The 12,283-nt window shown below is 41.7% G+C and overlaps 2 protein-coding genes across 2 annotated transcripts in view; one reads left to right on the top strand and one right to left on the bottom strand.

The window, feature by feature from the left end:
* The first annotated feature begins 5,775 nt into the window (after positions 1-5,775).
* glrx (glutaredoxin (thioltransferase)) lies at positions 5,776-11,799 on the top strand. The gene is made up of 3 exons (XM_085160631.1): positions 5,776-6,094; positions 7,352-7,484; positions 11,414-11,799. Exons 1-2 carry the CDS (start codon positions 5,888-5,890, stop codon positions 7,463-7,465), a joined length of 321 nt encoding a protein of 106 aa, XP_085016757.1. The 5' UTR covers positions 5,776-5,887; the 3' UTR covers positions 7,466-7,484; positions 11,414-11,799.
* rhobtb3 (Rho related BTB domain containing 3) overlaps positions 8,319-12,283 on the bottom strand; it is a 29,935-nt gene continuing 25,970 nt past the window's right edge. Inside the window, exon 13 of the mRNA XM_085160590.1 lies at positions 8,319-11,555. Coding sequence (XP_085016716.1) covers positions 11,437-11,555 — 119 coding nt within the window. The 3' untranslated portion in view covers positions 8,319-11,436. The remainder of the gene's footprint in view (positions 11,556-12,283) is intronic.

The following is a 12,283-nucleotide window of genomic DNA, read 5'->3' as shown; positions in this document are numbered from 1 at the left end:
GACGCATTTCTCTGGTGACAGCTTTAACCCAAACTCTTTTAGACGAGTGAGCACTTTCATGAGTCTTTCTTCGTGTTCCTCAAGGGTTCGGGAGAATACTATCACGTCATCAAGAAAGACCAATGCATCCTTCAAATGCATATCCCCCATGCACCGCTCCATTAACCTCTGGAACGTGCTGGGGGCGTTCATTACACCCTGAGGCATTCTGTTGAACTCCCAGAAGCCGAGAGGGCACACGAAGGCCGTCTTCGGTTTGTCTGCTTCTTCGACCTCGATCTGGTAGTACCCTGATTTTAGATCAAGAACAGAGAACCACTGTGAACCATTGAGGGCTGAGAACGTGTCCTCTAGCTTCGGAAGGCTGTACGCATCTTTTATAGTCTGGAGGTTTAGACGCCTATAATCAATGCACAATCGGACTTGGCCGTTCTTTTTCCGGACTACCACTATGGGTGACGCAAATGGGGACTCTGACTCTCTAATAACTCCTGCATCAAGGAGTTCCTGAATGTGCTTCCGGACAGCCTCAATGTCCCGTGGGTGGATTGGCCGGGCACGTAGTTTGAAAGGCGTGTCATCTGAAAGTTTTATATGATGTCGCACCTGGTCCGTCCGGCCAAAATCCAGGTCATGCTGTGCAAACACCTCAGGCATGCCACTGAGCTGCTGAGTGATGCGCTGTTTCCATTCCAGTGGAACTGGGGAGTCACCAAAATTGAAAGTTATGGTGGGCTCTTGGAAAGACGGAGTCTCTGGAGTTCTCTGGGGTGATTCTGACTGTTTGGTCTTGTTGTGTTCCTTTAATAGGATGGTCTGATAAGCACTAACCTCTGCAATAGTACACTTGGCAGGGATGACAATGTCGTGGTCAGACTCGTTGCTTATAACAACTGGCAACTTGTGGGGCCGCCGCTGGGGAAAGTCAACCAGACCGGCTTTAAGTAGCAGGCCACCGGGCAAGAGGGACGATGACGGGTACTCAATGACAACTGATTTTTCATCCTGAAGGCCCTTGCCAAGGGCGACTCCCTCCACCACTACAGTTGAACCAGCTGGAATGACTTGAGGCATTTTGCCTAGTAGCTTCACTACTCCCTGATGGTTGTCACTTGTCTGCTTCCGTCTCAACTCAATGATTTTGAAAACTACTTTGTAGCCATGTGGGAGGGGTTGACGATTGGCTAAGTCAGTCTTTGAGTAGATGTCGAACAGTACATCTAGGGTGTTTGTGCCTATGAGCATGAGGGATTGTGAAGTGTCAGGGACGATTAAAGCAAGTGTGTTTACATCTACTGGAACACCTGTAAAGTCCTTTGGAAAAGTTATGGTCGTTTCTATATAGCCAAAGTAAGGCACTAGCTGGCCATTAGCACCTTCCACTTCTAAGAGGTCATGTAGTGGCTTGATCTTTTGCTCTGAAAGGTGCTGCTGGTAGAATGACTCAGGAACAGTGGTAACTTGGGAGCCTGAGTCAAGAAGACAGTTGACTTCTTCACCTCTCACAGTCACTTGAGCTGTACTTCTCGCACCAATCAACTGTTTAGGGAGTTGGAAAGATCGTTTCTGCTCTGAATGGTTTAAGCCAGAACATGTTTGTGCTTTGACAATCTTTGCTGGGGTACTTACGTTGTTAACCTCAGCTGTGATTTTGTCGCCATTGTTTACGTCTGAGGGACGTTGTTGACTCTCCTCAGCTCCTGTTTGTCCCACAACAGGAACTGTTAGTAGTTTAAAGGTGAATCTGTACAATCTCGCGCTTCCCACTGGCGTTGTTTCTCCTCCAACTGCTTCTTTTTTTCTGCTACTAGGTTGGGGTTAGCAGGGTCAACACAGCATGGAGCGATATGTCCATCTTCACCGCAGTTGAAACAATACCAGGGCTTGGGTCTGCCTGTTTGCCTCTTTGAAGTCTGTCTTTGCATACGTCCATCTACATCATGTGGCTTTGACATCTTACTCTGCGGCTTCCCTGCAGATCCCTTGCTGTTTGCAAATTTTGTCTTTTTCTGTGACATAAATGTAGTTAGTTGACTTTGCAGACTCGCCACCTGCTTTCGCAGATCCTCAATAGCAGCAATGCCACTCTCATGTTTCTCCTCTGGTTCACAAACGTGTGCACCCTGGAACTGTAACTGAGTTCTCTGCTTTGTGGTGCCAGTGTGTTTTCTCATACGACTAGTTTTTGCTTGCTGTCGATCTTCAACAGTGCGAATCATTAACAACAGGTCTGAGAATTGGGGTGGGCTGCTCTTCTTTTGTTCAAGTTGCAGGGCGCTGAGTAGGTCGTTGTCCCAACATCCCCTGCAGAACTGTTTAAGTAGGTGTTTGTCCACTTCTTCACATGCGACTCCCCCCCCTCTTCGTGGCTCTGTTTAATGCTAGCTGTAGCCGGTGAAAGTAAGTGGATGATTTCTCACCTGGATCTTGAAGGGTGTTCAGGAATTGAGCGAAAAGCTCCTCCCCATCTTCTACAGTGCCAAAGGCAGAATCTAGAAGCTGCAAATAAGTTGCAGGTGGTGACTCGGGCCGTAAACTCTTAACTATATCAGCTGCTGGTGGGAGCAGGCTCTCATGGATCTTTCTGGATATTTGCAGGGGGGACATGCTGGGATCATTTTGGAGCAGTTCAATTTGTGTGCGCCATGTGTCATAATCAGTTTCGTTGTTAGGTCTGGGAACCTTACCGGAGAAGGAACGGAGTCTCACCTGGGACTGGATGTGTGGGAACACATCTTGCCTTCGTACGATATGCTCTACCACGACCTTCTGAATGTCAGGTGGGTTCAAGTCACTTACTGAAAGGGACGCTGCTCTCCTTCCATTAGTGAGGGGAACATGATCAGTAGCACCAATATCATTTGGTGTAACATCTGAATGTGAGGTGTGACACTGTCGCTCTTTAGGAGCGGGCGAAGATACAACAGTGGTCTCGACATACGTGGGGGAAGGTTCTTCATGGGTAGGTCGCATGGCTTCAACATCCTCCCCAATCTGACACATCATCTCCTTCAGCACCTCACCGTAGTCTTTGCCACTCAGCTTGGCTAGTTCCTTGAGTTCAGCCAAGTAGGTCTTTGTAACATTACTCCCAACCTTGGTAGTGTACATGCTACTGAGTGTTTTAATTTCATAGACAACGCTGGGATCAACTTGTGCTGTGTACGTGTATGGCAAATGAGGTTCTAAACCTTCTAAGGCTGAACTGCTAGAGTATTCAACGATCAGGTTTTGGTAGAAGTCGGACAGTGAATCATCAACAAAAAGGACTCTTGCGATTTTACCATACTGTTTCAAAAAGTCAATGACGTGTTCATCTTTCTCAGATACCTGTGTTATCCCAGCGACAACAACCGCATTAGGTATTTTGACACCAGACTTTTGTATGAAATCCATGCTGGTCATTGCCTCAATATTGATGCTCAAATTAAATGGCTCCTGGCTGGCTCGCCACTTCTGTAACCAACTTTAAGGTATAAAGGTGAATTACAGCGCAATATATACTTGGGCTTGTAATAAGACCCTGGCCAGAATCAGAAGACACCAAATTCGTATGGAGCCAAAGTATTGAGCAGCAATAATGACCTGGACACAATGTTAACTTTTGAGTAGCCACTCTTGTATTGTTACAAGGTATACCAGATATTTGTCCAATTTGTACAGATAAAGTAAAAAAATAAAATAAAATAAATAGTGTGCACACTCAAACAAAATAAAAGTACTCGTTGGGGCCCTTTAAGAATTTAGAGTTAAGCTGGCGATAGCCAACTTCAAAGGCCCTTGTGAGTGTAATTGGAATGTATGAGTGTGTGGTGTGTATCTTCTTTTGGGGTAGATCGTCCTCAAAGTGGTTGGCTCGCCATCTATCACAACCGGAATATCGTCCTGGTCCTTGGACTTTTCTGTCCTCTCCAAAAAACCTGACCTATAATCCAGGTCATAAAATGTACATTCTAATCAGTCTGTTTCAGATGCATTGTTTAAGGTTAAAATGTAAAATCAAAATATTGCATCAACCTCATATTCATTGCATTAACATCTTAAATCTTATCAAATCTCACAGTTCTGTTGTACAACATTCAATTTTCAAATATGTCAAATATGAGAACTAAACATCTAAGTTGCTCAAATATGTCTCTATTCATGTAAACATTAATTAAACAATACTTATGGTAAGTAACCATTGACATTCAAAATACAATACACCATAACAAATTCAGAACTATGTGCAAATAAGCAACAAAATATACATGTGAGTTCAGTTCAGAGGTATTAAAGCAGTGTGCTTAATTTCTCCACACTATAGGCCCATTCGTGAGAGAGAATGCACTAAAAATTACCCTCTAGGTTACTTTAAACTCACAGTGAACTGCCAAAAATTAGCTTTAGAGCGGCTAAGAACATGTTGCTCACCGTTGCTCTGTTTCACAAAAGCCCAACACACACTAGTGTCGGAATTGCAGCAGCTCTCCGGATGAAAGGTGAGTGGTTAGCCTGTGAGACACCGAGCTAGCATTAGCGTGATCACGACGGTAAGTCTCTACAACTTTTTTTTCCTTCGGAATAACACTTGTCTTACCGACGTTGCTTCTCTCCTTCATCCAGCCACTCGACTCCGGATTTCCAGCAGGTAAGTATGCTGGCTTCCTTTCCTCTCAATCCTGAGTTTTTCTCTCTCTTTTGTCTGTGGATTTCTCGATTTGAGTAGCAGATGCCTCCACTCCTCTTGCTGAGATGAGAAAAAACCCGGGAACTCCATGCACCTTCACCTCACTTCCTGGCTGACAGGGTCAATGGGGCCTGGGTAGGCTCTGATTGGTTGCTGAGCTAGTTGCCCTCACGTGGGGTGAACTGAGAGGTGCATTCAATGGTCATAGGAAATATGACACTTTGTTGGTGTGGACAGTTAAAATAAAGAGAATAAATACTCTTTCTTCTCTATCATTGGTGTAAATGTTGTTTTTTTCATCTGGGCTACATGAGACTTGGGGGAAGAGCCCTAAAAAAATTCCTACAACTTGAACTTGGTGCTTCTGTGAATTGATGCAGCTGTCTGTGGGTGCCCATGCTCTAATGCAGTCTACACATAGATAGTATAAAACATTCAATTCAGTTTTATTTATATAGTGTCGAATCACAACAACATTCGTCTCGAGGTGTTTTATACTACGGTAAAGACCCTACAGTAACAATCAGATGCTCCCTGTGAGTAAGCACTTGGCAACAGCGGAAAGGAAAAACTCACTTTTAACAAGAAGAAACCTCAGGCACAACCAGGATCAGGGAGGGACAGTCTCCTGTTGCAGCTGGTTGGCAGTGAGAGGAGGAAGACGCACTGTGGAAGAGAGCCAGAGATGAAAATCGCTGTTCCTTTGTCAATAGCAGCAGCGATGTCATCTATTGGTTTGTGGCCCGATTATGAAACCTCAGGGAGGACACTGGATGCTTACAGAATAAATGGGCACACCTGCCTTCAGTGCAGTCTGAAACTACCACTTGAGCCTACAAACTCCAGCGGAGTCGCCCCCTGCTGCCCGTTAAACATAATGCAGGTTTAAGATACTTTTGAACTGGCTCTACTTTTTCAAGCAACGTGCATCTTACGTTGTCTACTGGTCTGCAGTAGTGTTTAGATTTGTGTCAGATGACCAACAACCACTTCCCTACTCAGTGGTTTTACTCTTGTGGCTGTCCGGTTCGTGCCCAATCTGTGCGCTGTCTCTTTAAGAAGGAGGGCGTGACTTGGAATGATTGACTTAACCAATGACTGTTGAAAACAAAGAGATCACGTTTCTTCTTCTGCATTGAAAAAATTAATCTGGAAAGAAAAAAAAGGAAAGAAGTAGGGAACTCCTCACCTCCTCGTCAATTTACCAAGAAACTTAAAATGGCGCAGCAGTTTGTCCAGGCGAAAATTAAGGGCGACAAAGTGGTGGTGTTTCTGAAACCCACCTGTCCTTACTGTACAATGGCTCAAGAGGTTTTGGAGAAATACAAGTTCAAGCCGGGACATTATGAGTGCGTTGATATAAGTAACCACAGCGAAATGGACAGTATGCAGGACTACTTCCTGGAACTTACTGGAGCCCGTACGGTAAGCATACAGCCTCTCCGTCTCAAGCAGGGCAAGAGCTTTACTTTAATACACACACCCATAAATTCAGTGTTAATGTAGTGGTATCTTCAAGGCACTGACACAAAATTTAAAGAAGACTTTTACGTATTTGTGGGAAATGAAATGTAAGCATCGTGGCCTTAAAGCATCCGATATTAAATGGAAAATAAAGCAGATACAGATTTTCCATATAGGATTAAGGTAGATAAAATGTCCAGTGAGTGCAGGAAATGTTCCTCAAAGATTTTGGTCCATTTTGAAAAGATGACATTACACAGTAGCTGCTGAGTCATGTTTGAAGCAGCCAACAGATGATGGTACATTGTGGTCATTTTGAGACTCATCAGACCAGGCAACGTTTTTCCAAACATCTGTTTTGGGCTGTCAGGCTTGTAGCCTCATTTTCCTGTCAGGAGTGACCAAGTGTGCTCTTCTGCTGCTGCAGCCTGCCTGCTTTCAAGGTTCAGCATGTTGTGCGTTAAGAGATGCTCTTCTGCATACCTCTAACAAGTTACTGTTGCCTTCCTACTAGTCACTGGATATTTTCTCTTTTTCAAACCATTTTTTATAAACCCTACAGATGGTTGTTCAGGAAAATCCCAGTAGATCAGACCCCAAGTAAGAATGCCCATTTGATAATCTGGAAATCACCATTATTACATGAATCACAATTTCAAGAAGGAACTTCACCTCCTGATTACTACATTCTTCAAATCCAACACACGCCAGCTACTTTCAGTTTTTTGTCCTTAAAGTATTATTTTGAATCTGTTCTGCTTTTTTATTATCTGTGTTTGTTTATGCAAAAAGCAAATGTACTGTGGTAGAAGTAACTACTCGAGAAGTGTTCTAGCATATGATTGGTGGCAGTAACACGAGGGAGTATGTAATGAGACAAACAGGAGAAGCCAACCCCAGAAGTCTGGGGTTGGGTCCCTTCGGGGAAGTTCTGACTGTCACAAGCTTCATAGTCACCCGACTTCACCCCCATCTCTCACTTAAACTGAGAAAATCAAGCGTTTGTAACATGAGAGAAGCTCCCTGTGCTGATTTTGATTGTGACGAGATAAAATGCGTTATCAGATTTTGCTGCTCATGCATGCTGCCTTTGATGCAGAAGCCGTGGCAGACCAACAGTACCACAGATATTCCGATATTCATGCACGTTTCACAGATCACTGACCCCGTGCATGAAGCTGAAAGGGAATTTCTTCCTTTTTTCTTGTATTGGTTCAGGTCCCACGAGTGTTCATCGGTGAGGAGTGCATTGGTGGTGGCAGTGATGTGGCAGCCCTCCAGAAGAGTGGCAAACTGGAGGGCAAGTTGAAATCCATTGGGGCCCTGCAGTGATTCACCTGAAGATCTCCAGGTATGGCATGGACTCTGAGAATGTAGCTTTCCTTCACCTACAGCACACACCCTGTTACTAATGCTCAAAATAATAACAACCGCTTAGAAAGTGTAAGTTAAGAATACTAAAGGAAAATATTATTTGACAACAAAAAAAGTGGTGATGTTTACAAATCACATTTTGTGTTATTAAAAAAATAAAGTTGTATAGTTTGTACATATTTTATAAAAGCTGTTACTGGATCTGCTGGAAACTGATGCCAGGAAGCTCCCAGCACACAGTTTCTGTGCTGATATTAATAACTTTTGGTGTTTGGAGCTCTGCGGGTAATGAGTGGGATTATTGGTGGAATATTTAGGATTCAAGAAATTTCACAAACTGACTTGTTACAACAGTGGCCTCCTGTTACCACACTTGAATTCAGAGAGCTCTTTAGAGTAATCTATTCTTTCACAAATATAAAGGCAGACAGTACAGCTGGGTGATTTTCTCTTTTTTTGTATATACCTGTGGCCCATCAGGGTTTAGCTTGCCACTAGGTTTGGAAATTGGTATTAATAGGTACTAGCAAACCTGCGCACGTCTTCATTTGGCACTCAGTTGAACTCTCAAAATGTACAAATATATGATTGTGGGATTTGTATAAAATATTTGTATACACCATACAGCTGTTTGCAATCACATCACTCTAATATTTATGCAACATTTCATTAAGATCGTTCCACTTATTCAGGAGAAAACATACGCTGATAAGAAATTATTAGTGTAAAATGCATAATTCCAGGGAAAGAAAAAAACAACAATAACATATAAGCAGTAACTTGCTAGTGAAGACAGTGATGGAGGCAGTGGTATGTTAAAACATGTCTTTATTTAAAGTCAGACGCCATGTATTCTACAGTCTGTACAGCACATGCCCAGAGGAGCCATGTGTCTCCACACTAGGTGTGGATGCAGCACTGGGATACACTTTGTTTCACAGTCCAGTTTCACTTGCTGTTTGCTGATTCGTATTAGTAGGGATGCACCACCAGGATTGTAACGTTCTGGGTCTTTGCCAATGTTTAAAATAACAATTTGGTTGATTTCTGATCGTAGTTAGTTTGATTTATTATTGTGATAGGACAAAAATAAATAAATAAGCCTTTCATCACACTATCTCGCAGTGAGCACAAATTCAGTCATACGTATTTATGAAAGTGGATCCCAGAGATGATAACGGCAAACTCTTGTGAGCGAAGACATTCGCCAATGTTATTGGTGAATGTCATCTTTTTTGGCAATAGGCCAATGTATATCTACAAGGCGACTATCAATCAATAAATCGCTGCATTCCTGTTTATTAGCAGATCAAGATGTATTTGAGGATATTTACACACAGAATTTAGTGGAATTTGTGCAGCAGCTGGTTAAAGATACCAACTGCACACTGTCAAAACTTGACAGTGGGAGCTTGCTTGTACTATATACACAGAATTTCTGTTAATACTGCAGAAATAGAATATGAAAGCATTACACGCCACTTCCTGATTGACTGTGATCCACAGATTTTTAAAAAAAAAAAAAAACCATCTGCTAGCTGTCACTACTGATCGCTTTTACCCTTGCGTAGGTGAAGGTTTATTTAACAAATTGAGCTGTAATGTTCCATTTCCCCCTTTTTTTAAAATCGAGTAAACAGCCGTGAAACATTAGACTGGAAAGTAGTGCCACCCTGTTTGTCTCGACTCCAAATGTTAAAAAAACAAAAATCATGTCCACATACGGTATAGTTTACAAAAATAATTGAGCACCAATAAATCATAATCTCTTTATGATTAAAAAACATCTTAAATTAAAAAAAAAATAGATAAAATAAATATTTCGTATTCACCCAGAGGCTTTGAGATTTTTACTATACTAACTTATGTTCATAATATGGTGCTCTTTTTTTTTTCTTCTTTTTTTCAGCATCTTCATACCATACCACCACTATAACTGCAGCAAAAAACTTTTGCCTTTTTGTGACAGCGACAGGTCGTTATTTATTATTGCAAACAGAAAAGCATGTTTTCTCATTAACCCGCAAAGGAAAGCGTGTAAAAGTCCGCCTCAGTAGATTTTAAAAAGGAGTTTTGAAAGAAAAATGTTATTACTGTTGCTGATTTGGTTTACAGATATTAATTACAGGCTAGATGCTTAAATGTGAAGCCTTTTCTCCATGATAGTGTAACTGCTTCATTTGACACCTATGTACTCTACTGTGTGGTTATAAAAATCAGTCTGGTTGCAAGACAGTTTGAGGCTGTGTCATCGATGTGAAAGGATTGACTAAAGTGTTGTAATTAAACCTGTCCTGCTCATTTGCTTACACATGAAAATACATATGACGCTGCTAACAGCAGCAATTGTGGATGACTTGCATCGTGACCATTTGTTTACCCTAGAGTCAATAATTTATTATTTCAGTGCTGTTTAACTGACTCACTCAAAAAACAACCTCACCCAGTTTCTTAAACCTGGGGAGAGGTGAAGCAGAGCCAAAGAAAGAATGATGTTTGGTGCAGATCTGGATTGTTTAAGATTAGGGCACTGGGTGGAATCTTTCATCTGTATTGTCAGGAAATTTTAGGATGTAATTTAGCACAAAAGGTGACATGAAAACAGTAAAAAATAACCCCAGAGACTTTTAAAAGGCTCTGGATTGAATGGAAAATAAATTAAATAAACACTGAGCTTTTGTTATAGAGATGTTGTACGCAAAGGTTAGCTTCCCTCCCTTCCCAGGTGTGTTTACTAAATTGCTGTGGCCAGTGAAAAGTGGAGTTATTGAGCAAATCTGCTGGAAGCTGACTTGGACACCTACAGTGAACGAACCAGAGTTTAATGACACACAAGGACTGAGTGAATGAGTGAAAAGGTAACTCTGATAGGCCATCTCTTGGTCATGTGACTGAACGGGAGACCCGTACTTCAGTCACATGACTTACTGGTGATAGCTAGCTCACTGTTTAACATTATTTACACAAACTGAAGAGTAACGAGTTGAACAGAATAAAATGAACGTTGCTGCAAAAAATAAAACACAAAGTAATATTTCCCATGACTTTTTGGTAACTGTTAGATCTTAGAAGGCTTTTCATTGGGCCAATCAGAAACTGGGTTTTTCACCCAGGGGCATTAAAGAGACAGGAGCCATGAACAGAAAAAGGGGAGCGTTTCAGAAATGTGCTGCATGCTTTCATGTTGTGGAACAATAAAGTATGAAAACCTATTCTTGAGGAGCCTCAAAATAAAACTGCGAGCCTGTAAATGAGCTATATACGGGCACTTTGAGAAACTGTTTTCACAAGTTCACAATCTTTAGATCAGATGGGATGCATCATGAGTGATCAAGGGTTTCATCTATGACAGAGAGGTCCTGCGTCAATCCTACAGAAGACACACAGAAGCTATTGAGTGTTGAGGAGATCTTCTTGTTTAATCAACCTGAAGTCACATTACCCGTTAATGTAGTTTGAAATAGTTTGCACATGATCCTGGTTGTTTTCCTGACAGATGTGTGGTCATTTGATATATCAGTAATTATACTGAAGCCATTTTGTGTGGTCAATATTGAAATCCACAGCTTTGCACGCCATTAGAAATGCGATCTTTCACAGAGATTCGGCCAGTGGCCAGTCATATTAAAGTCTTATTGGGTTTTATGGATCAGTTTTTTTATTATTGCCCTCGAAGGAATAGTCATATTAGGATGCGCCAGTCAGTCCACTGAGGGAGGAGAGGTGCGTCGCAGCAGTTTAACAAGTCTTTCCTTTTCTTCCTCTGCATCGTTGTCTCTCGATCAGCCCTTCATGCAGCAGGATAAAAAGAAAAAAACATGTCTTCTGTCAGTTTTCCCACACGTCGATGTGCACTGGAATCCTTTCTTTTCTTTTGTCATCGTCTTCCTTTGCTCTTCCCCACAGATGGTTTTGGCGTCCAGATTTGGTCACATGACAAGGCAGCGGGACTTGCGGAGTTTGCGGCGTCGCTGCTGGTACTCACTGAGCTCTTGCAGGTAGCCTCTGGACGGCCATCGTAGCCTCTCCACCTGCTCGCGCTCCTCATCTGGACACATAAACACAATCGCATGTTATACTAATTTGTACTCTACTGGATGTTTTTGTTCTTAAAATGTTAGAGGAAGATTTATCATGCTTGACCAATACTCAGACACATATGGAATATGAACTTATTGGGCTTTTGTTTTTGTAATCTTGCTGTTGCCCTGTAATATCCGTCCAATGGCCTTTAAGGAGGCTGATATTTGTATGACCTATGATGACAATAAAAAAGTGGGATTGCTACACCATTTTGCTGTTGATGTTGTCTTTATCTACTTTGATGTGGTCAGTAATATGCATAAACATTAAGTATTAAATATAATATAAGGGTAAAGTTATAGTACTAAACCTAGTATGAGGAGTCACTATTTAAAGGTCTGACAGGTCACAATCTAATTTACAAACACGGTGCTTTATGATGCTGTATGGGAGGTTTCCACAGGTTTCCAGGACCATGCTTGATTCTCAAAAAAAAAGTAAGTTATTGATTTTAATTTTATTATCTAAGAACAAGTGGATGTTCAGTGTGGTTCAATTTCAATTCACACATAACTGATGAGCACTTTGATTATACCTCATGTAGTTTTAGACGGAGCCCTGACTCAAAAAACAACAACAAATGGGATTATTTTGCAGGGACTATGTTATCTGAAGAAATACTTGTGTTTTTCTTTATTTCTTTTTCTGTCTTTCACTTTTTTTCTTTTCTGTTATATTTCACAGCCTTAAGCG

Source organism: Neolamprologus multifasciatus, chromosome 5, assembly GCF_963576455.1.
Source record: "Neolamprologus multifasciatus chromosome 5, fNeoMul1.2, whole genome shotgun sequence".
Taxonomy (NCBI): domain Eukaryota; kingdom Metazoa; phylum Chordata; class Actinopteri; order Cichliformes; family Cichlidae; genus Neolamprologus; species Neolamprologus multifasciatus.
Note: the sequence above shows the minus strand (reverse complement) of the source record. Positions and strands in the feature narration are given on the sequence as shown.

What these genes read in the sequence shown, in the direction of transcription:
- glrx (XM_085160631.1), top strand. Translation starts at nt 5,888, where the DNA reads ATGGCGCAGCAGTTTGTCCAGGCGAAAATTAAGGGCGACAAAGTGGTG. An exon ending in AACTTACTGGAGCCCGTACG is followed by an intron (nt 6,095 to 7,351) that starts GTAAGCATACAG and finishes GTATTGGTTCAG; the next exon opens with GTCCCACGAGTGTTCATCGG.